Consider the following 27,872-nt stretch of genomic DNA (forward strand, 5'->3'; position numbering starts at 1 on the left):
TGCAGCCGGAACAGTAGTGGTGGCTTCACGCTGTGCCCAGCTGTGTCTTGGGAAAGAAACTGTCTTCCAGGAGTCTGGGTTACTAAGAGCTTTCCCCAGAGGCTTCCAGGAAATGTTCCCTCAGGTCTCTCCCAAAGCAAGCCCCAGGCAGTGTATGCTGAGCCAGGGAACAACTCCCCCACCAAACGGTCAGGCATCAGTGGGGCAATGGGTTTTAGGAAGCACCTGGGATCCAGAGGATGTGTGGTCACCTTAGCAGTCAAGGACAGATGAGGTGTGTGGGGGAGGAGGGAACGGGGCAGGAAGAGCCCCTTGCCTCTTCTTCATTTGTCCATCTACTTTGCACAACCAGTTCTCTCATTAAACCCACATACAGGAGCGGTATGTAGAGGCAGAGTGACTAACATACTTGGATGTTTGTGCCTGGGATCCTTTGGAATAGTTCGCACCCACTACAGTCTCCAGGAATCCCTCCAGCACATTCTTACCGGTGCCCAGAGGTGGGCAATGTGGACAGGTGGCTCTCAAGTGTCACAGTGAACTAAGGAGGAGGAAAGCAAGCGGGACCCCTGGGCTCTGCAGTCAGGAAGGGGAGGACTTACTGGGAACAGGAAAGAGGAGCTCAGGGAGGCACGCCGATGCAAGGGTCTTGAGGTATGTATGTTAGGGCCTGGAGTGCAGGGGAGGGGAGACAGCGGCTTGACAAGGGTTGGACAAGTGGACAGAGGAGTTATGCCAAGGCTCAGACCACCAGAGATGGGATCCTAATCACTAAAGCAATGGATACTACATTAAGTCCTGGAACCTCCGTGAATCTACCCAAGTCCTGGATAAAAACAGTGAGTGCCCAGGCTCGGGACAACCTCTCAACACTGACATTTCTTCTCTATGAGCATGGCAGCAGGCAGTCTCTCTGGCTTCCAGTTGCAGGCACCTCAGGGACTCTCAGCTCTCAACCTTCTGGGCTTGACTGCCTGTACCTGCTGGCTGTTCTGGGTTTGCCAGTACAGAAAATCAAAATCCTGCCTTCCTCCATGTACCGTACAGCTCTGGAAAACCTGATGGCCACATCCTGGGTACCAGAGCCCCAACCACTACCACCCCCTCCTATGAGCCACATTATTTTCCTGTGTTTCTTTGGTTAGAAGCTCATGGGGGTGGTCTGTGCAGCCAGCCCTTCCCACAGCTTACTGAAAGCCTTGAGGTCCTAGCTCCACTCTCATTTGAGTGACGCCCTTTCTCAATGCCCTACCTTAAATGGAGCTTGTCTAACCCTAGGACTTAAGCTCACTGCATGGTCCTAGGTGGGCTCCACAAGGGCCTTCTGCAAAGTCGGGAGGCTTTCTGGAGCCTTTTAGTTCATGCCCTTTGCAGATATTCCTGAGGTTTCCAAGTGACTCAAGGCTGGGGGCGGTGACTTTTGCCTAAAAGCCCAGCGTTAGAGGCTGAGGTAGGAAGATCTCTAGGGATTTGAAACCTCAGCTATCGAGTGTGAGTGAGCTGCAGGTTAGCCTGGACTAGAGTGAGATGCTGCCCCAGCCTTCACCCACAAAATTCGATTAATTAAAACCGTGGACCACACTCTTTGACTACTAGGCCAAACCCTGATTAGAGTGTGCACCCCACTTTGCAATTGTATAACTCAGCTGAGTCCATCCAAAGGTTCTCACTCTCCCTGGGCCTCAGTTTCTCCATCTGTAAAAACCGAAAGCCTGGGCCATCTCTGATTCTGACTCAGGAAGCCTAATGTTATGTCCACTTCTCACCGATCCCTCTCTTGCTCACAGGCTCAGATCCTGGTGACCTGGAAACCACAGGACAGAGTCCACTGAAGCTTGTCACCCACTGTGAGGACAGCAGAGGGCATCTGGAGCCTGCCTGCCCTTGTGGAGCAGGGATGGGGCTTTACAGTCTGCTCCTGGCCACCAAGTCTTTCCACTGCTTCCCACGAGAGGCCCCATCAGGATGGAAGGAGGCACAGAGCAGTGAATCTGGGCTCAGTGAGTTAGAGACCTTGGGCTTGCTGGGTCTCGGAGGCATCCGTTTTGGGGGCTTGTATTGGAGGTTTCATCTCTGAGAACGCAGTGTAGTGGGACCATTTCAGCGGAGGAGGCACCTGACATTCTGCCCCAATTTTCTGCCAGCCCAGGAACCGAAGGACCAGCCCCATTCTCCTAGGGCAGTGGGACAGTCCACTGTGCCTCTTCCAGTGATCCAAGGCCAAAGTCAGACACCTGGGTGAGCAAAGGTTCCTGGGGTCTCGGGACAAATGGAGAAAGCACTGTGAACTCGGACAAAGGCAGCAGGTCGGCAGACAGACACACACACGTGGACAAGAGCTACACAGTGATGCTACACACACACACACAGTACACAGTCTTGCTGCTCCAAGCCCCCATCCAGTTGCCGATCATGTCAACCTCCCTGGAGCCAACAGACCTCTCTGAACTCCTTTAAAACTGTTGTTTTGGGAGAACAAGTGAAACAGCACTGTGATTCAAGTTCAAGGGGGCCATGTCTGCTGGCGCAGGCCTGTCATTCCAGTTGCTCATGGTAGAGGCAGGTTATACATTCAAAGCCTGCCTGGCCAGCAGGAATTCAAGTTCAGTCTGGGCAATTTAGTGAGGCTGTCTTCAAACAGAAAGAAAAAGAAAGAAAATAATCAAAGAGAAATGGAATCTTCCTGCCCAGACCGTGGGACTCAAGTTCCCTTCCGGCAAGTCCTAATTTTGGCATGACCCTCCACAGATATTTCAGACAGAGCAAAAAACCATGTTCCCACACTCAAGCCCCTTCACAACAGAGTTTGTGGTTCAGAGGGAAGGTCACACTGATCTTAGAGCTGTGCAGACAACCCACACACATACAACCTGCCCCCAGGAAGAGCGCAAAGCAGCTGGTCACTTCTAGAATACACACGGCATTGACTGAGCATCTCTGTACTTGCGCCCTAGTCAGTGCCAGGACACTTTGTGTCCTCTGTATTTATGGCTGAGTTGTCTTCCAAGATGCAAGAGCCACAGGATCCTTGGCAAGGTTACTGATGATGGCAGAAGACCAAATACCATTCCCGTCTCCTGCTTCTTCCAGAGAGTGGGCCTGTCCAGCGAAAGTCTCTGGACACTGGACACTGCAGGCCGAGTTTCTCAGATGAGTGTCTTTTCCCACCTGAGCTGCAAACCTGCTAGCTTTAGTTCACCGTGACCTCAGGGTTGGTTTATCTATGTACAGCAACAGTGAGAAAGGAAGCCAAGGTCACGTGCAGCCTCTTTATCCAGCATCTTGAGGAAGAGTGTTGGGCAGTCTTGGGGTACAGTGGGAGAGGTGACAAGTGGGCTGAGTGAAGGGGGAGTGTACGTGGGTGCAGACTAACCCAAGCCCCCTCTTCATTTCCAGTATTCAGTTTTGTGGAAGCTCTTAGATCCCCCCTCACTGTGAACCACAAGGGCAGAGGGAAAAGCCCCCCTCCTCCCCATTGCTCCCTTGGCTCTGCTTGCAGTAATTGTTTGGAATGGAACTCTCTGCCCAACTCCAGATTTGTTTGAGTGTTGCTTCTCCGGAGTTTGAGCCCATCTCTAGCAACAGAGGCAAGTGCAGGAACCGAACAGCTAGTCTAAGGATAGAGGCCAGACTTGGTGTTTTCATGCCACTTAAGGATCAAATGCCCTTGTCCCAGAGGGCTTGGAGGAAATGTCACAGCAGCAGGGGGAGGTATGGGGGAGACATCAGTGACATCAAGTTTGCCCAGAGGTTCAAAGCATGGCCTAGAAGCATCTGGCTGAATGAAACAAGCAAAGCTCACCCTTTTGAGCTAAAGACAGCTGCGGGAGATGAGTCCCAGGCCAAGTTGTGTCCTGATCCAGATTTGCCTGAGGCCCCACCCAGTCTTTAGGATTAAGAGATCCTCTGTGAAGTTGGTAGGATTAACTGGTACCTCTCACAGAGGACAGAGTGGCCTTCCAAAAGCCCAGGTTCTTTGTCAAAAGGTGTAGAGAGGCAGAACAGCGAGTCAGGGCCACGCCCTAGCCTTGGCACAGACTCTGCCAGAAGCTACAAGAACCATCTAGAGACAATGCCTACAGAAGCCCAACAGAGGCCCTGAAGATGGCAAGGAATGAGGGCTCTGGAATCTTCCAGCACTCCCTTTGACCCAGTCAAGGTTTGATCGCCAAAGAAACAGGCCAAGAGTAGATCTGAGAAGAGATGCTCACTGGGGTGGGCAGGCACCAAGGTGTGTGCTTTATGAGACAGACTTTAATGATACAGTTGAGTTCCTACACGCAGAATTTACTGTGTTTGGCTACAGGAAAGGTCTTGTTAGAACTGGACCCCAGAAGTGAACAGGGCGGTGTTTGACATGGCTGTGCATACATAAGAGATAGGTATCTAGAAGTTCTGGCAGAAGATGAAGCCTTAAAACTTAAACAACGCCTGAGGGAGGGGCCTGCCCCTTTCCTGGTGGCGTGGTCACTTAGCTATCTTGGGCTTGAGGTGCAATGTGGTGGGTTAAGGCCAAGAGCTGAGGGAGGCTGGGTGCGTGTGAGAGGTGTGATCCTGCATGATGCAGCTGTGCAGGACTCTGGGTGTAGACATTTTGGGGTCTCCTCACTGAGTGCTTCTTGCCTTGTCCTACAGCATCCAAAGCGGGGAGGGGGGTTGAGCCTCACCTCCGGGAGCTATGTTTGTCCTGAGGCAGGTGGCATCCCCACCCACCCAATTCATGTGTCTGCTACAAGGTTGGCACTTTCTCAGGTGGCATCCACAGGGTCAGGCCTCAGTGTGAGGGTGGGGAGGTGACCAGCGATTCTGATGGGAGGGCTGGGGTGGGGGTTCCTCCCTACCACCCAGCTGCAGAAACCTTTGACTCACACCTCAGCTACGCTGAATGAGGGATAGCCAACATTCCACCCTCTAGTGCTTGGGGAGGGGAAACATGGTGTCTGGGACGTGTCTCTCCTTTCCTTCTCTTCCCGATGCCCTATGACATGAGGCTTAGTGCTGCTCTCAACCTCCACCATCGCCACAGATGTTTCTGGAGAGGTCAAGGGCATACAGGTCTTCTAGGGGTCAGAGATATGCGCTTAAATACCCTGCCCAAAACCAGGGGATGACCAGAAGAGGCCATGGCACAATATGGCTTCTCCTCTGGGGCCTTAGAGGCTGTGCACTGTTCTTGGGGTTACCACTGGCCCAGATCTCAGTTTCCAAATTAACTTCTTGTCTCTAGTACAGCCTCCGCTCCAAGTCCCAGCCTGAGAATACCTACCCTGGCCCTGAGCTGGCTGTTGGTCAAGGGGATCTCACACACACACACACAGAGTTTCCAAATTAATTTCTTGATTCCAAAAGACAAGCCTCTGCTCCAAGTCCCACCCTGAAACTGGGCTGGCTGTTGGTCAAGGGGACACCATATACACACACACACACACACACACACACACACATACACACCATGTACAACATCGCCACCTGCCTGGCAAGCTCAGTGGACTTGTCTAAGGCTTTGGGACCCATAAGGCACCATTCTGTAGCCCATGGTCTCACCAGGCAAGGCAGCTGGGTAAGGGAGGTTGAACAGGGACCCAAATAGAGCACAGGCTTGCATCTGGGCTCCCATTCCCCGTCTTTCCTTCCTCTTCCTGTTCTCTACAGAGAAAGCTCCCAGGCCCACACTGTTCTGAGAGACAGGGCAGGCAGAACTGAGGCTGTTGGTACAATGCAGGAGGTGTCAATTTTGTCCTGACAATGAATGGCTGGGCTGGGGAGATGCCTAGAACCCTGTGCTTCCTACTCTCGAGATACCAACAGGATTTCTACTAACGGATGCCTCACTACTTGTGCCTCAGTGGCCCTAATGAGTAACAGCTGGGTTTCCTATTTATATTTTATGTATTTATATCTATTTATATTTATGAGTGTACTGCTTGTATCCCTGCATGACAGAAGGTGGCACCAGATCCCACTAGAGATGGTTGTGAGCCACCATGTGGTTGCTGGGCATTGAACTCAGAACCTCTGGAAGAGCAGTCAGCGCTCTTAACCTCTGAGCCATCACTCTAGCCCCAACTGGGTTTTCTATACAGCTGGATTTGATGGTATCAGCATAGCATTTGACTTGATATTGGGGGGCACGAAGGGAGGGGCAAGGAGTGTGTATGGTTTAGGATGACTGTGCTCAGCTGGAGAAAACATTTGCTAGACAGTGCCCCCTGACCCTGTTTTCCTCAAGGGAGTACCATGGCACCAGCTCCAGGGATTTGTGGACCACTGGCTTCCAAACTGCTCCTTCCAGCGGTCAGACCTGAGGGGGAGCCAGTGGGGCTGCGGAATCTACCCAGTGTTATTTCCTCTACTTCACAGTGACCTATGGAACAAGATGTTGGTTGATCTAACTAGCTTTCCTTCTTTCCTGGGAGCCAGCCTGAAACACGCAACAGGCACAGGGAAGAGGCCGGAGTTTGATGCAATCAAGGAGTATTGGTATGGTGTGCGAATCCTTAAGCAGTTAAAAAAAAAAAAGCCAGACCACCAAAGCTAGCTGAGCCCAATGGCGTGACCCACCGAGGTGATTGCAAACCACCCCTTTGGTTGGTTAAAGTGGCGTCTTCCAATCATCAGCCTTGCAGAACTGTCTGCTCCCATAATGCAGCCACCATGCTACAATCTCACAGAACGGAAAAGGGGAGTTGATCATACTCAGGAAAATCCCTACCCAATCCTTAACTTTCCATTGCCCTCTCAGTTTAACTCACAAAGGATCCTCCCCTGTTTAAGTCTGCCTCTGAAGCGAGCTACCCAGGGTCCCTCAAGGGGGCTCCTGAGGTGCCCAGACTCCAGTGCTTCTTTGTGTTGGCCTTCTTCCAACACTAGGTAGGAGCTTTGGAACTTTCTCTGATGGAGTGGAGGACCTGGACACTGGGTCGAGATCTCAACATGGTCGGTTGGTCTCTGTCTCTGTAGGTCCCCAGCCTACAATCAAACCTCCCAGTCCGGCCTGAGGAAATGTCTGCTCCTTCAGCTGCCGTTCCCTCCAGTCACCCACTCTTTGGGTCCTTCTGGTCCTATCCTCCCCTTATACGTTTTCTTGAGACCCTCACACCAGTGAGACAGATGTCCCAGCACTGCGACCCCCCCCACCCGGCTCTGAATAAATCCTGCTTTGCTCTCATTTCACAAGCACCTGCTTAACATTTGGGAAAAACCAGCTCTTCAGCCTCCAGCTGGCTGGCCCCTCAGGGGCCCTACGAGGGAGGTGTCTAACCCAGAGCTAGCAGATCTGCCTCTGGCTCCTCGCCCTTGATCCTTCCCCAGGAGCCCCTTCAAGGGAGGCTGCAGGTTGCACACAGCAGTCAGTAGTACCACAGTCAGTCTATGGATACGGAGTACACAGCCCTCCAGGAGAGCTTCACAAAGGCCATGTCCACTGGCACTGCGCTGTCCACTCTGGATGCCGAAGTTCCCACATCTGCTTCATTAAATGTTGGTAAGAGTTAAGAGGAGCCAGTACCCAGCTCATTGTGGGCTGAGTAAGGGGCAGTTTGCAGCTGGGGTATAACACAGCCAAGGTTAAAGGAAGACACAAGGGCCGAGTATGTTGAAGTCAAGAGTGTGGGGTTCATTTACAGCTAATCCCAGGAAGACGACCCCCTTTCTCTAGGCATATGCAGCTACCAGCTCAGGGTAGGTGTCATCAAGTGCTGGAGGGCAGGGGGCTGGCAGCACTGTGGGAGCTGGCAGGGCACCTGTCTCGGCTCAAGGGACCATAAGAGCCCCCTTAATTCGGGACAAGATAACATACACTTGAGGCCAGGCCACTTGGCAGCCCTACTATTACCCACGACTTAGCAGACACAAGTCCTGTATAGGCAGAATGGTTGGACTGTGTGTGGGGTGGGGGTGGGGTGGAGCAGTTCAGGTGGAGGCCAATAAAAGGCAGGGCACGTTTGTGCCTATAACCTTCAAAGGCAGCACGGGGAGGCTCCAAGTCTTTTTTTTTTAATATTTATTTATTATGTATACAATATTCTGTCTGTGTGTATGCCTGCAGGCCAGAAGAGGGCACCAGACCCCATTACAGATGGTTGTGAGCCACCATGTGGTTGCTAGGAATTGAACTCAGGACCTTTGGTAGAGCAGGTAATGCTCTTAACCTCTGAGCCATCTCTCCAGCCCCCAAGTCTCAAAGTCTTTGAAGAGCTGTTTCTAACTTAACTCTAGGACAGAAAACGGTGGTATGACTCACCCAATATAGGTCCACATGTGTCCTAAAAGGGGTGTGTGTTTCCTGCACTGTATGGGATAGGTAGGCCAGACACTAGGCCCACGCTTCTGAGGAACCGAGTTTCCAAGCCCCCCTAGATTTACACACACCTCACATTGGAATGCTCTGCTTTTCAAAGATGCACTGCATAGCCAGGGACATATGGAAGCTAAGGGCTGGTCATGAGGACCTCAGCACCCAGGAGAGGTTCCAGGATAGAGGTGGGGGTCTGGCCTCAAGGGGCCCTCTCCCACAGATGCTAGGATGCGGAGAGAAGTGACCCTAGGTTCTGGGATATGAGCTCTAACCTGTCCATGAGAGATGGGGGTGTTATGAGATGGCCTGGAATCATTTTATTCCTTGCTGGGCCCCTTTCTCCCACCCCACCCCCACCAGATGGTGCTCACAGCACAATTAGCATAAGGTCCCTTCTAGGCCAAGCCCCTCCCACCTAGGGCCTCGAGGAACCTTCTCCCTCCAGTGACCTCAGTGTGTCTCTGGCTCTCTGGCTTCCCTCCAGCCTCTTCACCCTCAGGGGCTGGGTGAGCAAAGGAATGTATGGCTGTGAGAAAGAGGTGGGCTGAGGGAAAAAAGACGGTTCCCACACAGAATCTGACATTGAACACAGAAGACTGTTAGCAACTTAGAATTCCAATAGCTTTTTAAAAAAAAACAAACAAAAAAACAAAAAAAAACCAATCAAAAAGTCCCATAAAACAGCAGCACCCCCCCCCCCCCAGCCCAGTGTAACAGGTTAGCCATTAATACAAGAGTAAAAGATGTTACAACCATATCACTGACTCAGGTGGCACAGTAGAGGGCCCCAATGTGGCAGGAATACAGCCTGGACACACCACTCAGACACTGACCTCTGAAAAAAGCCAGACGCAGTGACATGTTAGGACAAAACCAAACGCAAAGCACAGAACAAAATGGCTGTGTGGTCAGGGCTTGCCTCGAGAAAACAAAAACCTACAGGTAGGAGACCCCAGGACAGAAATAGGAATGAGCAAGGTCTTCTCAGAGGGCCTAGATCAGCACCATGAATATGGCTCCCTGAGCCCCTGCCCTTTGGACCCAGGCTGGGACTGGGTCCCTGACCTGATTTCCAGGGCAGAGACCCCAGTTCAGATCTCTGGGAGAGCCTTCAGGAGCATCTGACTGCTCCCTTCTCACCCCAACGGAAGGGGACCCCAGGAACACAGAGGGAGGAGGTGTGGGGGTAGTGGTAAGGTCACCACCATGCAGGTTCTGCAGAGAATCACTCCTGCAGGCAGGCCGTGACCTGCGGCTCCCTGGCCAGCAAGGGGTTCTTAGATCCTCATGTCTCTCCAAGCAGATCAGTTGCTTGGTTAGGTATGCTGGCCGGACCTCAGCTGTCTCCTCCAGAGCAGAGTGGGAAGCCTGCAGGGTGGTCCCACACAGGAGGAGGGACAGCAGCTGTCATACTCAGGAAGCTGGAGTGGTCTTGTCACACAGGTGGCACATGGCTATGGGGGATAAGGAGGGGATGGCGGTGAGAGTCTCAGGAACTATGGCGGTGAACAGAGGGGTGTGGGTGGGAGACCCATGGTGCTGGTCACTGTGTCCGCCTTCCTGGTGTTTCTAGGAGCGCTGGGGTAGGGTGTCGATAGACTGTCTACCAGAACCAGAGCACAGTCCCTTGAATGATGCAGAGCCCGCCTGTGTGCACAAGCGCACATGGCCCCGTGGATGCCAGCTGGTGGCCGCCAGCTGCTGAGCTATGGTTGCAGAACGCTTTTTCATGTACGGCCAAGGGAAGAGGAATCCCCAGGACGTCAGTGAGACCTGAGCTCTACATTTACAAGGTTAAAAAAGTAACTCAGCAGTAGAGCACTTGCCCCATATGAATGAGGCTGGGTTCCATCTCCAGGATCCCAGAAAAACAAAAAAACAACCCAAGCAAGAATATGTCATCTGCCTGTCAGTCCAAGTCCACAGTAGAACAGGTGACATCCGAGTCTCAGTAGTTCTGTCGACGGGTGACAGTGACGTGGTCCCCTTGAGGCACACTTTGCTACTGAGCAACACAACCCCGTGAGAAGGGCTGTGGCCAGCGCTTTCACGTTCACAGCTGGGCTGCTCTAGCTACGCTTCTCCTGCTCCTTGCTACCCTGTTCTGTTTAAAAATAATCATCTCGGTAGTGTAAACCTGACCCAGATGCAAACTACGAAAACAAAATAAAACAAAAATCAGAGCGGGGAGAAAGGCCAGACATGGCAGTCCCCAGAAAGTCAAAAAGACCAGGCCTTGGCTCACGGCATGTGCTGACACTGAGTGCCGTGCACGGACGGTCACCTTCTGGGACCAAATTCGTACCAGAGTTTTCTTTTGCAGCCGCTGTGGACCCTCGACCATTGGAGGGACAGTGGATGGTGCTGGAGAGTTGGTGGCGCTCGCTGGAGCTGTGGGGAATGACAGGCCTGGACGCTGCTCTTCCGAAAGTGAGCTGTCCAGAAGCAGTCACCGTGCGCTCTCCCTGTGGCACCCGAGACTTGCAGCTAAGTCTCCTGAGGAACCACCTGCATAAGCTTCTGGCAGAGCACCGTCCCAGAGACTGTGGGGGAGAGACCAGGGTGAGCACATGGCAGAGGATGGGGCAGGCACTGGGGTCAGGACGGTTCCTGCTGTCCCGCTGGCTCTCGCCAGCCCATTTGTCACCTCTGAAACCTCAAGGGAGGGGCTAGACAGACACTTCAGTAAGTAGCTGCTGGCCTGCGTCTGGCTTTTACGTGGGCCCAGGAATCTGAACTTATGCCACCAGGCTGATGCCTCTCCCCATTCTGGAAATTCAAAGTCCCCCAGAACACAGTGATAGCCCTGGTCTGCAAACGCGCTCCCCTCTGGGAGTTTTAGGGGTGCAAAGACAGGGACCTAACTGGAACAGCCTTGAGCCAGGTGCCTCATTTACAACCCCCTCAGGCTCTCTCTCTTGGTCAGAGCTAGTCCATGTCGGAGCTAGTGGCCCGCAGTAGACTTTTGCCAGTTGGCATGGAATGCCTAAGACCAGCTAAGGTGGAGCTCCATATCTCATCCCTGTATCCTGACTACTCTCAGGGCTGGCACACTATACTAGCGACTCAAACCTAGTACCACAATGTCTGAGGCTCAGCATGATTCTCTTGGTCTGTATGGTGGTCATGGCAGAATCAAGAATCCCTCACCCTGGACATTCCCACCCTGGCTGGTATAGGCAGGGGCTGTGGACACTCACAGATGGCCTGCAGGAGCCACTTGGGCTTGTTCTGCCACCAGACGCCGAAGAAGTAGACAGGCAGCCCGCTGAGGATAATGGCAAAGCCAATGCCACACTCCTTGGGTGTCTTCCAGAAGGACACAGCAATGAGGAAAAGGCAGGCCAAGATGAAAAACACCGGGAGGGCCAGGTTCACCTGGGATAGAATGGAGAAGTAAATGCTACCAGCTTCTCCTCCCCACATTGCTCCAGGCCCGTGGGCACAAGTGGAAAGTTCCTGCCTATTGTCGTGTGGCTGGCATGTGGCCCTGGAGCCAGCACCTTCTCCTTGGGTCTGCCCAGCTAACTCTTCCTAGACCTTGGGCCTTTGCTTTGAAGTGGTTTAACTACCTCGAACTCTTCCCTTGGCCTGCTTTGAACTGCCATGGGCCTTGAGAGAGCAGAATCCAGGCCCTGCTTGGTCTCACTCTGACCACAGTACAAGGCACTGAGCATACAATTACCCAAGGCTCAGCTAGTATAGACACAGCTGGTTCTGTTTCTCTTGAGGCTTCCTCAGGGCAGCAGAGGTCGGCCCTGCAGTCCTCACATCACAGACATGGAAACCCCGGCTACAATACCCACCCATGGTCACCTCGGGGAGGAGCAGTAGGTTGATCCTTCTGGGAAGACCCTGGCTACCCACCAACAAGCCAGGAATACTGCCTTTTCAGAGAACCTTTTGTGGGTCTAAATGCTCACCCCAAAGCCACAGCCTGCAACTAGCCAAAAGCAGACAGACTTCTGGCAGGGCAGCTGGCGTGCTGAATAACCCAGCAGGCAGAGCTGGGTTTTCCTCTGTGGGCTCTTGCCAGATTGCTGTCCAGAATTCCACAGCCTTGAAAATGGACTCCCATCGTGGGAAAGAGTCTTGTTGAAACAGACTTTAACTATGTGCTCAGGGAATGAAGCCCACGGGTTATCTGTGAACTTTCCACGGACCAGCTGTGGGCAGTCTGACCTCTAACCCCACAGTGGGATGACCCCAGCATAGTTGGGGTCTCCCACCAACTGGCCACAAGGTTCCTTGTGATGCTGGTGGAGACCAGCGTGGGGGAGGGGCAGGGAGAAGCCCTGTAGCAGGTGTGACTGGGTCAGCAGTGTGCCCAAGAACTAGCTGGGTAACAGAAACTGCTGGTCATCGGCTACCTTAACTCAGCTGTCTTGGGTCAACTCTGACCCCAGCAAGCTTAGCCTTCAATGTGCCCTTCACATGGTACTCATGCAGAAGGGGGCAGCCTCCCTAGTTTACCAAGGAGAGATAGACAGGGCAGAACTAGAGAGGTCGTGTCAGTCCAGGGCTGTTTGGATGCAGACCCTGCTTCTGAGGATGACACCCAGGGACTGATAAGGACACCACCCAATACTCACTTTGATGGGGCGCTCCAGCTCAGGCTTCCTGAAGCGAAGCCACATCATGCCGATGATAGCCAGGGCCACACACAGCCAGTTGAAGAAGCTGAAGAAGTTGATGATGGAGAAGATGTCATTGGAGAAGGCGTACATCAGGGTCATGACACACTGCAAGGAAAGACAGGGCCAGGTGAGCCTGGCAAGGCTGTGCTGATGCAGGAGGGTGTCAGAGGCCACGAGACAGAAAGCCGACAGCCAGCTCCGCCAGTCTGGATGAACACAACTGCTTGCTCTTGTTTTAAGAAGTAACTATGCTGGATGGTGATGGCGCATGTCTTTAATCCCAGCACTCAGGAGGCAGAGGTAGGCGGATCTCTGAGTTTGAGGCCAGCCTGGTCTACAAAGCAAGTTCCAGGACAGCCAGGGCTGTTACACAGAGAAACTCTGTCTCAAAAACAAAACAAAAACCATTTTAAAAACTTATATTTTTAGGGACTGGAGAGATGGCTCAGAGGTTAAGAGCACTGACTGCTCTTCCAGAGGACCTGAGTTCAATTCCCAGCACCCACATGGTGGCTCACAGCCACTTGTAATGAGATCTGGGGCCTTCTTCTGGTCTGCAGGTATACACGCAGGCAGGAACACTGTATACACAATAAATAAATATACCTCTCATACACACACACACACACAAAGAAGTAACTACTGTGATTATGTGGGAGGTCTTGGGGTGCAAAGGGAGGGAAGTGAGGACACAGTGAGGCACCCATGGTCCAAGGATGACGTACAAGAGCTCTCCAGAGCGGAACGGCAAAAGCACCTGCACCTAGAGCTACTTGGGCTCCTGTGCCAGCAGTGACTGCAATGTCCAATGGGGGAGCCTTCCAACAAAGCATGGAGCCCACTATACGCCACAGCACCATTAAGAGAGCTCAAATTGACTGACTACGCCTCCTGAGGGAGCCTGAATTCCTGACCCAGGAAGGGGGAGACAGTAAGTGTTTCTTATTTTAGGCTTCTGGGGATGGGATGACTTTGTTACACATTAACAGAGAACATAACTCAACGGATAGGCACAGAAGGAAGAACAGCTGAGTACAATTTGTGCACTGAGGCCATTACATGGTGTGGACATGGCTAGAACAGTGTCTGAGCAGACACTCTTGCTGGGTGAGGACAGACAGGACAGGAACATGTGGTAGACTTACCGTGAACACCAGTGATGGCACAGGGGTCAGGAGCTGTGGGTGGATCATGGAGAGGACAGAAGGCAGGTGACCCTCCCGAGATCCCACAAAGAACAGCCTGTGGATGGAGCAGAGGGCAATTAGCACTGGTCCCACCACCTAGACATGGAGCTAAGGAGGATGCGTGTCAGCTACACAGGGAGGAGCACGGCCTTTGCCCTCTGGTTGGCCTCTGGCCACAGGCCTTTCAATGTCCTTGACTTCTTGGGCTAACAAGGACAGAAACCTGGGTTGTATCTCGTTTACAGCACCTCTATGATCTGACTTAAACAGTACAGGGTCAGAATAGTTCCCCTATTCCCAAGTCATTCAAATATTGAACAATCAGCTGTCTATCATCAATAAACATCTTTCAAAGCATGTGGAATAGCGGAGGGTTTTCTCTGGCGCGCTGTCGGACACTGACCTTGAGGATGTGAACAGAGACCCATTGACAGAGCCGAAGCAGGACAAGCCCACGAAGACGGGAATGATCCAGGACATGACTCCTAGATGATAGTTCCCAAAGTCCTGGAAAGACACAATGCATGGTGAGCGCTTAGCTCTGGCGGGACACAGGCAGGGTCTCAATTCTGGCCCCTGGAGCAGTTTAGCCCGTGACCCTGCTGGGCTGACCTTAGGCTTCTGCTTGTATGGCCATTTCTCAGAATTAGAGTCTGCACTGTGAGGAGACACACAGGGCCTCACAATAAGGCATCCTGATGGCTTCCTATGGGATGGGGATAATCTTTAACAGGTCTCCCTTTCTATGGATTCTTCACGAGCCAAGAGCCTGGTGTGGCAGGTCTTTATGAACTATGGGCTCTGAGGCAACACCTAATAAATAAAAGCTAGACAGTGCTCGCTCCTCCAGGCAGCCCAAAAGGATAGTGAAGGAGTCACCGGGGTTGCCATGGAGCCTGGCTGTGCCTTCTGGTGCCATATATAGCCCAGATCTGTCTCACTGACTGACGCTGATCTAGTAGCAGTTCCTAAGGCACCATGGTCCTTAATAAAGTCACCTGTGCCCAGATGCCTATGACCACCCACATGCTGTCTTGCCATAGGCAAGGTGCTAGCTAAGCAACTGCATTTAGTGCCCCACCCCCATCATGCAGAGAACCTGGTGGGGTCCTCTGTGGTCATCTTTAGTGGTCACCGATGATGATCACTAGTGACGTGGGCTGTCCTGTATATGTGTTGCTTTCTTGGTTGATGAATAAAGCTGGTTTTGCCAATGGCTTAGCAGAGTGAAGCCAGGCAGGAAATCCAAAGATAAAGAAAGAGTGGGCGCAGTCAGGGAGATGCCATGTAACTGCCGAGAGAGGACACGCCAGAACCTAAGGAACCTTAACGGTAGGCCACAGCCTCGTGGCGATACACAGATTGATAGAAATGTGTTCATTTCAGATGTAAGAGCTAGCTAAGAATACGCCAGAGTCATTGGCCAAACAGTGTCCTAATTAACAGAGTTTCTATTATTTGGGTCTGGACGGCCGGGAAACAAACGAGCAGTCTCTTACACACACTAGACTCCCCAGCTAGGGCAAAGCTTGGGCACAAGGGCCAGACCTGACTGGCTTGGTCACAGGTCTGGGAGTGGCAAACCAATCTCAGCCTCTTGGGCCTAGGAGCAGCTGGCGGGCAGTGCCTTACCACAGCCACAGCTTCAGACACGAGCATCTGGTTGGTCGACAGGGTGGTGAAGTAGGCCAGGTTAGTCAGCACATACACCAGCGTGACAATGGGCAGAGAAATGATGATGGCCAAGGGCAGGTTTCTGGGGAGAGGAAGGAGAGACATGTCAGTGTGCTGCGCGGACCCCAGGGTGAGGAGCCGGGCTCCCCGCCTGGGCCTCACTTCTTGGGCAAACAATAGGAACATCTACGGCCGCACACAGCTGAAGCACAGTTCATACTACCATCCCTGGAAAACGAAGGCTCCTTTACATGGCTCTGAGGGCTCAAGAGAGCCAAGACTGCCCAATGTGAACACCATTGGCCCCTGCCTACTCGCTGCACAGCCCCAGACAAGTCCCCTCCACCTGGGGTCCAGGACTGAGAGCCACAGCGGCTTCTCTCTGGCCTAACCCCTGCATCGTCTCTACTGCAAGCCCCAACACAGCCTTCTACAGAGCCTGGGCAGGGCTCATCAATGGGCTTGTTCAGTGTGTGGCTTCTCCCTCTCATGTTAAGACAAAGAAATGCGTCTCTGTCATTTCTGTACATACCTGTAAGGGTTGATCATCTCCTCTGTGACAAAATTCAGATAGTTCCTAGAAACCAAGCAATAGTATGTCATTACACTGCACACACGGTTTAGGGGAAGAACCAATCAATGCGAAAAGAATCCTGGGCTGCTCTGGATAGGTGTGGTAGTTTGAATGAGACTGGCTCCTCTAGGCTCATATATTTGCAAATTTAGTTCTCAGCTTATGAGCGACCAGGGAAGGATTAGGAGGTATGGTTTGCTGGAGTGGGTTATGGCTTTTGTACCACTTGGGTGGGCTTTGAGATTTCAAAAGCCCACACTAGGCCCAGTGTGTCTCTCTGCCAGCCTGCCTATAGACCCGGATGCAAACCTCTCGGCTACTGCTTTAGGACCGTGCATGTCACCATGCTCCCTGCCATGACGATAATGGACTAAGACGAACCTTCTAAACTGTAAGCTCCCATTTAAATGCTTTCTTTCTAAAAGTTACCTTGGTCAGTATCCTGGTCACAGCAACAGTACACTGGCTAAGATAGTAAGGGACATAAGAATCCTCTGTACGTTCTCACTGTTGACAGGAGCTGGGCAGTGGGCACCCTTGGGACCAGTTGCTCACTCTGCTCTGCCCTCTGCCAACTCTATTTGACGTGAACACAGCCCGTCCTGTCCAAACGCTCTGTGTGGCTTCAACACCCCAAGTCTCTACAGAGCTGTCCTAAAAGCAGAGGCCAGGCTGGTACCTTATGGGGAACTGCAGACAGGACTGAGCTCTCCTTTCCTGTTACCTAATGGTCAGGACCTGTAGGTGTCTGTGCAGCTCACGATGTCCCCTGTGCTCTGTCCTACCCACCTGAGCCACCCCCGGATGGTCAGAGCACTGGGTTTCTGGGCACATCCAGTTCATGTGTCCCCAGGCCAAGGGACTCAGATCTTCCAGAACCTACCATCCTCCATAGGCAAACAGGCCACTGTACAATGCCAGCACGATGTTCCCCACATCCAAATTGGTGCCTTCAAAGGATAACTTAGGGTGCAGGTTGGATATATCACCTGGAATATGTTAAAGAAAGCAGAATCCTGGTTAGAGGATCTGGACAGATCATAATACAAATCTTGGAATGTTTCTGGAGCAAAACACTGTACCAAACAAAAGCTTAGGAAAACAAGTAGAAAGGGGCAGAACGATCCCCCTCCTCAAAGGAATGGGGCCTGGCTAGAAGTCCATGAGTTCGCTCTGTAAGCAGAGGACAGCCCGTCCCTTGGCCTGGAGAGATCAGCTCCAGAGTCTCTGCTGATACAGGGTTGCCTCTCACATGTGGAGTACAGGACAGGAACAGGCACTTCCAAAATCCTTCAAGAGACTTCTCACACAGTTCACATAAGCTTCAAGGCTGCTTGAAGAGACTTGGGTTGCACATTGGCTCCTTGCTATGAAGCTCAGGAGGCCCTAGTACAGGGTTGCTGTGTCACCCAAAGTGAGTGAGCAAGTGCACCCAAGGATTAGGATGGGGTGAACTAACAGCAGGGGCGTCTAGACACCTCGCTTGGAGCAGAGGCCAATTCACACACAACTTCCCTCTGCTGGTGTCCACCCGTGGTCTTTTCCAGTGACCTGCACTAGACTTAGGACCCCCACCACCACCACTCAGATGATCACATATCAAATCTACCTGTAAAGATCTTTGTTCTAAGACAGCCACATAGCCCCAGACTCCAGGTAGTCTTCCTTCTAAGTATTTTCCAAAGCTAGCAGCTATTGGAGTAGAGTCTTTCTTGGTTACCTTAGCTGTGGAATGGCCTACTTCATCGAGCCTGCAAAAGTCTGGTGTTTAAAGATGGCTGGCTCTCCACAGACCCAGGTTGCCTACCCGTGGGTTTTTACTTCATGGGCCCTATGATTCTGGGCCCCTGGGGACAGCTAGACAGCTACAGTACGGATACACAGCTCACGTTTGGCAAGACCAGAAGGCCAATGGGACGAATGCAGCTTGGAGCCAGAGGGGCAGTGTAGTCACCGGGAGGTGAACGGTCTGCAGTTGCGCCTGTGGAGGCAGCACAGGGCCCAGGTCTGCCTGACTCACACCAGAGAGTCAAGGTCACCAAAGGACCCCGTGAAGAAGGTCTCCACAGAATCTGTCTTTCAGCCCTGTGCCAGGGTCTGACTAAGAAGGAAGGTCTGGTTGGGAGGTGGTGGCGCATGGATCTCTGAGAGTTTGAGGCCAGTTAGGTCTATAGAGTAGTTCCTGAACAGCCAGGGCTACACAGAGAAACCCTGTCTCAAAAAACAAATGGGACAAATGCAAAAAAGGAGAAGGAGGAGGAAGGAAGACAGGCTGGGACCAGTCAGTGTTTTATGGTCTTCTGGATGTATGAAATGTCCCATGATTCTATTCCCTAATCTGAGCTAAGGTTGTCCGGGGCTCTACCCACCCCTGGTCTTCTGAGAAGAGTATTACCCACATCCCCATCTGTCTAGGTCCTGGTCACAGGGCAGTCAGAAGACAGCTTGTGGTGAGCAGTTCAGGGCAGCTCAGGACAGGGTACCTTCAAAAGTGCTTTGGCAGAGCCTCCCGCAGCCCAGGCACTCCCCTCGTGCTCTGCAATGGAATGCTTTAGAACAAGGAGGGCCTTTACGTGGATAGGGCTCAACTCCCATCTCTGCTCTGGGGTATATTTCTACAAGTCGGGAAAATGAGGCACAGACCAACTATGCAGTGGTAAGAGGATCTGTCAGGCTATGTGAGAATTGGAGCTGATTCTTTACTATGCTGTAGTCCTTTGAGGGACGGGAATAAATACCAGAGACTGGAAAAGTGACCAGAACCCACCCTGGGTCAACACAGACAGTTTTAGACCGGAGTCCACAACTACCTGGTAACGAGACCTCAAGAATCAGAGGAACTGTGGAGTCTTTAGTACAGTACAGGATGCCTGCTTCTTAGCAGCCTGGTGAAGGGTGGCAGGAGGGTTAGTCCAGTTCCCTCAGCAGATGGTTCTCTGTCAGGGTCCCAGGGTCTGGGCCAGTATACCCATTTCAAATCTACAGTTATTCTCTCACCACTGAGAGGATGGCGGTGAGGACTAAAATCCAGTTATGTGTCAGGACTTGTGGCACTCAGCCAGGTCTGCCGCAGAGCCCTGGGGTACAGTGGCTGTGGTCTATGCTACACTGGAGGCCACAGCTTTTCTCTCTGTAGGCACCATGGAGTGGGCAGTAGAACTGTCGTCTGGATTCTCCCAAACCCTTCCCAGGCTGGATCAGCTCAGAAACACCTCACAGTATCTTAACTGTCACCCTTCGACTGCAGCTCCACCTTGGTGGCTTTAAAGCTTGAGGGAGTGGTCACATCCACCTGTTTGATCAACACACTGGCAACTCCCTTGTGCCTAGCTGAGTTGCTGACAGAGAACCAAGACAGGTACCTTCCAGGAAGTGGGGCAAGGCAGGAATTTAGAGGGAACTGCCCCACCTTAACTGGGAGACCTTGAAGTTGTCACAGCTTGGGGGTGGGGACAAGTAGTGAGATACTAGCGACATCTAGTGACAGTGATCAGAGACGTTACTCGATGTGCATAGCCTGACCTTCACAGTTCAGGGAGGCACTGCCAGGCCCTAAACTAACCCCCTCACTCCCAACCTGTTCCACAGACCCAGTCAGGCTGATCCGTGTGTCCACAAGATGTACTAAATGAGGGTTGGCTAACTTAGCAATGGCCAGCGCCAGGGGAGCCAAGCTGTGACACTGGAACAAGACAGACAGACAGACAGGCAGGCCGGCACAGGTAAACAGGGACCAGAGAACTGGACCAGATTCTGGTCCTGGGAGCAGCACTACCCTTCCGCTGGGCTTGTGCACCGTCTCAGACCCCTTTCCACTCTGCTTACGTCAGGTGGGGCCTGATGGGCAGGCCTGCCGTTCCTTGGCCATACAATGTTTCTCTCCACAGGGCTGATGGCATGGCTGTGAGAAGCTGTGAGATGGCTGAGACCCCAGTAAGGCACAGTCCTAGAAATCATGAATCCGAGTTCTCTAGAGAGCAGGGGTAGCTGGGGTGGGACTGCTCAGAGGCCCAGTGAAGAGGACTTTAGGGAACAGCAACCCAAAGACACTGTGTCATGCAGTGTGGCCATGGGAACCCACCCCAGAAGAAAGGAGGTTACTGAAGTCGATGTTCCCTGCCTGCCTTCCTGTCCGACCCTGGTAGATGTCTGGTCAGGCATACACAGACGCTGAAAGAAGGTGGGAAGGAACAGAGCTGAATTTCTTCCCAGCCGTAGATCCTGGCCAGTCTTGCAGTCCCCAACTCAAAGGACAGAGGCTCCCTAAGGCTGGGATATCCCAAGACCTGGTCACTCACTGACATGGGTTCCAGGCATGGAAAAACTAGTTATCCGGGGATATGGTCCACTCTGAGCCAGCACAGAGCTGGCAGCAGAAAAAACGTAGGGCACCGTGGTCCTGCAAGACTAACAGGGCCTCACCAACCCACAGCACCCTTATAGCTAACCTCAAGCCAGAGACAGCGCCACACTGAGCCCCACCTTCCCGCCCTCCTATAGGCTTTGGGGCTACACACCACTCAGCTAACTGTGGGTCTGCCAGTTTTCTGCAGACACACGTTTACTTGGAAAGAAAGCCTCTGCGGATGAAATCCTTCCAAGTGGCACAGATGAAGTAGCCACAAGGAGGAGTCCATATAGCCTGCTACTCTGGGGGTCCCAGGAGGGAGAGTCCTGTGACCAGGGCACAGGACACCCATGTGGAGGACTGAGCAAGCTTGGCATGCATCTGGAGGGAGTGTGTGGAGGCCTTGGACATCATGTTCAGCTGGTGTTACTATATCCAAAGCTTGAGAACTGTTCCACAATAATCCATACCCTAAATTCCTCAGTAGAGTTGAGGCTAGCCTGAGGGTACCCCTCCAAAGACGGCTTTGGAGGTAGATGGGTGAGTGGATACCTCCTTCCCCAAACATGTCCCCAGGCCTCCCCGGGTGGCTTTGGCAGAATAACTGAAGTCCTATAGCCCTGTCCGCAGCGTGCCTGCATGTGGACGCTGAGCCCCCACGGAAAGTGATAAGGGACTTCAGATGAGGCTCTGACACCACAAGACACACAGTGCTTGTGTGAGGATGGCGTACGGGATAGCTCCCTGCCCAATGAGAACACAGAAGGAACCACCTGTCAACTGGGTGGCTCTTAGGCAGCCACCCACCTGATGCTGCCGCCTTTATCCTTGCAGGCAACAGGTCCCAGCTGAGCTCTCAAGAGTGCTGCTGATCCAGGCCACCGTGCCAGCATTCCAGAACTGGGCTACCAGCCTTCCTCATAAACAATGGGACCTCAGCATGCCAGCACAGTATTGCAAGCCTGCACAATATGCCTATGGCTACAGTAGGACCCACCCCTGAGGTGCAGGACCCAGGACATGACATCCTACCTCTCTGACCCTAAGGTACTTCACTAAGACACAAGCGAAAGTCATTTTGAAGCCCATGAAACATGGGGCAGGCCTAGTCTCCTGAGCCAGGCATGGACGTTGTCATCTACTGACCAAGGACACAGCTAACATACAGTTGATGAGCCCACGTGTTGCTGTTCACCCATGCCAGCATATGAGGGCATCACTTTCCCCTCCCGTGATGATCGTTGGCAGAGCAGGTGAGCACTCACTGACAGCTCAGGCTAATGAAGACTGCCTCACATTGTAAGGACGTGCCAGGCAGTGCCAGGCAGTAAAGTCCCTTCTGGGCAGCCTACGTGGGAGAAAGGAGAAAGGTTTTCTCGGACACGACCATCTGCAAGCTGTCCGGGGAGGTCAATTTGTCCTGTACCTATGCAGTACATACTAAGCAGAATTACAATAGAGCTACTTTGGGTTCTCTGATGACCTGTGCCCATCAATGGGCACAAAGGAAGAACCTTCCATAACCCACTCCCATGCCTGCCCTTGAGGAGAAGGCCTGGCACCCACTTGTGTTTGGGAACAGTCTGACACCCCTTCTGGATGCTGGGGGTGAGCGGCCAGTTAACTAGAAAGGGACACAGCAGCTCAAGGACAGTGGAGTTCCTGCCCACCATGTCTGTCATCCTCTGTCTCTCTTACTTAGGTCTTCTAGGCTGTCTTGAGGGTTTCTCTCTGGGGTCACACTGGCCAAGCTGCCACACCATAATTCACCCACTTCCATCTACAAGTCTAGTCATGGCCAGTCAGACCTAACATCATTCTAGGCACCGTCTGCACTTCTGAAAACACTGAACCAAGTGCAGATACCCTGTGATACCAGCGACAGGCTGAGTTATCCCCAGCCTAATAGGCAGCAGGGGCAGTCATGGTGCCTCCATTGCTTGTACTCCCTCCTGGGACCTGGGCAGCAAGATGCTGAGGAGGACTTTCCCAGCCTGGGTCAGAGCCCTGTCTCCTCTGCCTGTATTCTCTTCTGCATCGGTCTGTGGCTAGCTCATGCCTTTCACAGTGACAGAAGCTCTGAACTGAAGGCCCAGTCCTTACTGGATCCCACAAGAGGGGTTGTGGAGATTCTGTGGAAGGCTGGCAGCGTAGGAGTGAACAACTGCCCACAGGCTTATCACCTTTCCTGATGAGGAAATAGCCCGGGCAGTAGGGTCAGCAGAGGGCTGGGGTGGACGATGAGGTGGAAATAACCACCATGTCCCAGACCCACAGACTGTCCGTTAAAGCAGGCTCATACACACGTCCAGAGCCAGGGCCTCTGCCTTCAAGGACCTGGCGATCACCATGGTCCTCCAAGGACTCTGTGCCCAGTGGGAAAAAAGGGTGGGCAAGCGCTCTGGAGAGGGGTCAGCATTCCAACACTGTCCTTAGAGGCCAAGGCCTCCATCTGGGTAACAGAACAAACCCCGGAGGAAACCCGCACAGGAATTTTGCAGACGCTGCATTGAGTCCGGGACTCAGAAAGGAACTGCTGGGGGCGTAGGGCGTTCTTGCCACAGCCACCGGAATTGTAAACACATTGTGCATTCAAGCCTGACAAAAGCTCTGCTGTCCCCTACTCAAGTTTGTTTTCACTGACACCAGGTTCCGGTACTAAATTCCTCACTGTCTGAATCTCCTCTCAGCCTCCGCATGCACTCCTACCTCCAGCCACATGCTGTGCAGTGTGACTGGGGCCATGAGCACAGAATACAATCCCTTCTGCCTGTGAAACAGGCCTTGACCACTCCCGGGGGTGTCCAGGTGATGCTCAACCCAATTCCGTCCCTGGCAGCTAGCCAGCACCTCTGTGCCTGAGCGAGAGCCTTGCCAACCAGACTCCCAGAAATGCGGACGGCCTCCCAAATGCATCTGGAAAGCTGCTGGGAGGAACCCTCTGGAGCCTCATGAAGGTTCCTGGTAAGTGAATTAGCAAAGGCCTCAGGCCGTTCTGCTGACAGACTGGGCCCTGCTATGGAAGCATTACCTGGGCCATATTCTAGAGTTTTCATCGCCCCAAGTATAGTAGCCAATGGTTCCAGCCACACATAAATACTGAACAGATGAACAAGGTCATGAAGACCTCTGCCACAGTGAAGGACGTGGAGTTCCTCGCAGACAGTGCCCACCCCTGCAGGAGGGCAGGACCCACACCTCAGGCTTCTCCAAGCACTTGTGGATGCGTGTTCCTGGGCAAGGCTCCGCAGAGGAGGAAGGCAGAGAACTGACCTGACTCCCTCACAGACGCCCCACTCGCATCCTCTCAGGTCAGTCAGGAGGCCTTAGCACGGGAGGGGTTGTAAGGAAGACAGTAGTTACTGCCCCATGAAGGTGAGCTCAAAGTCTCAAATCCCTGTACCTAGGAATTTGGGACTTTATAAAAACAGAAAGATCAGAAAAGGAGGCAGACCCAGTCAAACCCCAGCTCTGTGCGGAGTCTGCTCTTATCTGTGAAATGAAGAATAAGATCCCCACTGCCTCCACTCCAGAGCAACTCCAGGACCAGGGCTTCCTCCACAGCTCCTGGTAACTGACTGATGCCCCTAACTCCCTGGGGCAGCAATGGCCACTATACACCACCACGCTCAGCAGGAGCTCAGCCAGCTCCTAGCCATTCTTCATCGAGGCTGCTTCAGCAACTGAGAGAAAAATGCAAAGGAGGATTGCAAACAGGGGCCCTGAGTTGGACTTGAGCTGTAGGGCCTCTGCCTCACCCCATAAAGGCTGGAACTCAAAACCCAGACATCCGTGCTTCGATCTCCCAAAAAGGGACGCCTTAATATACTTCATACACATTTACTGTGGAATATCAAATAGTGAAGAAAAATAGGTGGACAAAGAGAGAAGACAGACATGAGTGTGCCTGTACTGGGATCTCTGGACAGAGCACCACACATACATGGCTTGCGGATCACAGGGAACACAGACAGACAGCGCATTACCTTGTGTGGTAAATACCTACCTTTCTCCTTCACCCCTTCCAGCAGCCTGAGAAGGCAGCCAGGGAATGATCTTCCCAAGTACATACAGTGTGTGGGTGACCAAATTCCATGCAATCTTAACCTGCTGCCCTACACTCCTCATGCCAGCAGGGCCTGTCTAAGCGGCAAGATGTCAGAGGTTTGCCTTGCTTTTATACCCACTGACATGTTTAAATTAAAACAGTACTCCTGCCTTCCAGGCCTGTTCCCTATGTTCCTTATCGGCTGCTCAACCACTGGGCCCCTCATCTGAGCACACTGTGAGGGCTTGAATCCTGAAGACACTCTTTGTATGTTGTTGAAATCTAGCTCCCGATGCCTGCCACAAAGGCCCAGGACACACAGGCATGGGAACCACTAGGAGTCACACTTCTGGACAGAGAAAAAAAATCAGTCCCCAGAGAGACCCCACATGTGGGATATGCTGGGCATGAAGCAGAGGAAGGGGTGTTATGGTGGATGAAACCCTGCCAGGTGGAAGTTCTGATCCCCCAACTTCCTGCACAGATTCCCCAGAGGCTCCAGACTCTTGCCCACTAGCTAGGGTCAGGGTTTTGTATACACTCTCGGAGCTCACAGCTCCTTCTGCCATTCAGCTTTCCCTGGACCCAACTCAGTTCCCAGTTGAGGTAGTCAAGGAGGCCCAGGCCGAGGCACTGGGGGTGGGGGGTGGGGACAGGATACAAAGCAGGTGTCACATGTCCAGTCACTCACCCTTTCCCATCTGGATGAAGCCAAGCAAGATGATGAGAGCCAGGGCCAGCAGCTTGGCAGCAGCAAAGGCATCCTGCACGCGGGTGGCGGCCTTCACGCTGTAGCAGTTCACAGCCGTGAGCAGCACTGTGGGGAAGAACAGAGAGAGCGAACCGTTGAGACCCCACAGCGCAGCGCTCCAGTCCAGGGTTGGAGCACAGAGGAGGTCAGGTGCTTCTGGCTGGGATCCCACAGAGGCAAAGCCCTGCCTGCCCCATGGGCTCTGTCTTTCTGGGACGTGTTTTGATAAGCTAGCTGGTTCTCTGGGGCCAGGGTCAAAGGTTAGAAATGCCAACTCTTCAAAGAGCCTGATCCCAGGTGCCCTGGAAAACCTGTAACAAGTTTCCTTTCATCTTTCTTCTTTTTGGTTTTTCGAGACAGGGTTTCTCTGTAGCTTTGGAGCCTGTCCCGGAACTAGCTCTTGTAGCCCAGGCTGCCTCAAACTCACAGAGATCCACCTGCCTCTGCCTCCTGAGTGCCAGAATTAAACGCGTGCGCCACCACTGCCTGGCTCTTCTTTTTGGTTTTCATAGACAGGGTCTCACCTTGTAGCCCAGGCTAGGCTCAAACTCTGTCAAACCCTTCTTAGTGCTGGCTGGAAAGGCTCCGCCACCTACCCCCACTCCCACCCCCATTTCTAGAATTACTATCACCTGGGCCTTTTCAGACAAGGCCCCAACTCTGGATCCTCTGCTCCAGCTTCCTGAGGGCTGGGATTAGACGTGTGCCACCATGCCTGGCTTAGATTTCCATGTGACTGAGTGGTCTCAGCCTCCTGAGGGACTCCCCCATCAGAACCGCCTTCATCTGTTACCTATGTGTACCTGATCCTGTGGAGAGCACTGGCTGCAGACACAAGAGAAATCCAAACCTGCCCCGAACACAGCACTGTAAGCTGTGAGGCGACCCTCTCCTCAAAGACGGCCTTCCATGGGGCTGGTGAAAGCAGGGAGATGAGGTATCCTGTCTGTGTGACTCTGATAAGCCAAGAGGCGAGCAATGGGGCCGTAGGGGCAGAGGCTGCAGGCGAGGACTGAACGGAACAGATGTCCCCATATGTTGCTGCAAGCAGGTGGGCTTAGGGCATGGCAAAATAGACACATGTGCCAGCTGCTGTTTGACTGGCATATATTGAATGTGAAAAGCACAATTAATATTGTGTAGACATCTGAGCAACTGGACACACAGGGTGAAGGCAGAGCCTCGGGGACCCAGAAGGGCTGCAGATAGGCAGCTGAGATAGGACTGCCTGGTCCCCTAATGAACTCCAAGACCTTGGCAAGAGTGTATAGGTGTGGAGTAAGGAACTGGGGAGTCAACACTCTGCTGCATGTAAACATACATGAAAACACCGAGAAACCAACCATACTGACTCCACCACCTTGGAAGCAGCTGGGCCCCCATTCTAGAGACCCCAGCTTCCTCAGTTCTGTCCCCAAGAGAGCTAGGAAGCCTCTACACTCTACTCTGGGGGAGGGGGAAGTTCCTGGCTTGCCTTGGCCAAACATTAACCAGTACAGCATGCAGCCTAAGATGCCCACAGCAAGGTAGGGGTCTATCAGCATCCTGACTTCACCAGGATGTAGGAAGATGCTCATTGCTTCCCTACTGAGCAATTTTCAGAGAAGCCCAGCCCACTCACACTCAGGCCTCCCAGATGCCAGGAGGTATTTTCCCCCAGCCAGACTAATTACACATAATTTTGCAGTTTGGGGAACAGACCCAAAGACAGAAATCCACATTAATTAGCTGAACTTGGCCAACCTCAGGTGGAAGGGAAAGAGGAAGACTCCCTAGCGCTGGGGGAATGGAAGCCACGGCAGTTGTTTTACCTCCAGGAAGTCAGATCTCATTAGCATTGAGTCACCTCCCTCTTTATAGCTCTGGCTGATGCAACTCTGGCTGTGACTGTGCTCAGAGAAAGCTCCATTGGCTGGGGAGCTGCAGCTACTACAAAGACCTGCTTGAAAACTCCCAAGTCTCCCAGAGTGAAAGGGTGAGAAGGGAATGCAGGACGAACATGAGTCCCCCTTGAAATGCCTCCCCATCGGGAGCCTTTGTTCCTTTACCCAGAGGACACCATTCTTCCAGTCAGCTTTCCCCGACAGTCTCACATGTCCTGAGAGGTGAGACGACAAAGCCCAGGATGCCAAGTCTCTCCCGATCCCATCTCCCCAGACACCAGGCTTCTGGCTGCAAGAGGCTGGCAGATTGCATCACTACCCAGATCCCATTTGGCTGGGGTGAGCCAGCAGGAGGGGTGTGCCCAAGTTCTAAGCCGCTGTGGCTGTGACTGCGCCACAGCCTTGGCAGCCCAGGGAAAAGTATGACACAGCCTTGGGCTCCAGATAATGTCTCTGCTGAGTCGCCCTGTGTGA

At 52.8% G+C, this 27,872-nt stretch overlaps 1 protein-coding gene across 1 annotated transcript in view; it reads right to left on the minus strand.

Moving 5' to 3' along the window:
- Positions 1 to 8,873: 8,873 nt before the first annotated feature.
- Slc7a5 (solute carrier family 7 member 5) overlaps positions 8,874 to 27,872 on the minus strand; it is a 35,279-nt gene continuing 16,280 nt past the window's right edge. Inside the window, exons 2-10 of the mRNA XM_048436998.3 lie at positions 25,456 to 25,581; positions 17,252 to 17,357; positions 16,327 to 16,371; positions 15,753 to 15,876; positions 14,524 to 14,627; positions 14,079 to 14,175; positions 12,889 to 13,038; positions 11,497 to 11,674; positions 8,874 to 10,839 (exon numbers count right to left, since the gene is read on the minus strand). Coding sequence (XP_048292955.2) covers positions 10,784 to 10,839; positions 11,497 to 11,674; positions 12,889 to 13,038; positions 14,079 to 14,175; positions 14,524 to 14,627; positions 15,753 to 15,876; positions 16,327 to 16,371; positions 17,252 to 17,357; positions 25,456 to 25,581 — 986 coding nt within the window. The 3' untranslated portion in view covers positions 8,874 to 10,783. The remainder of the gene's footprint in view (positions 10,840 to 11,496; positions 11,675 to 12,888; positions 13,039 to 14,078; positions 14,176 to 14,523; positions 14,628 to 15,752; positions 15,877 to 16,326; positions 16,372 to 17,251; positions 17,358 to 25,455; positions 25,582 to 27,872) is intronic.

This window comes from Myodes glareolus, chromosome 22 (assembly GCF_982192425.1).
Source record: "Myodes glareolus chromosome 22, mMyoGla1.1, whole genome shotgun sequence".
NCBI lineage: Eukaryota > Metazoa > Chordata > Mammalia > Rodentia > Cricetidae > Myodes > Myodes glareolus.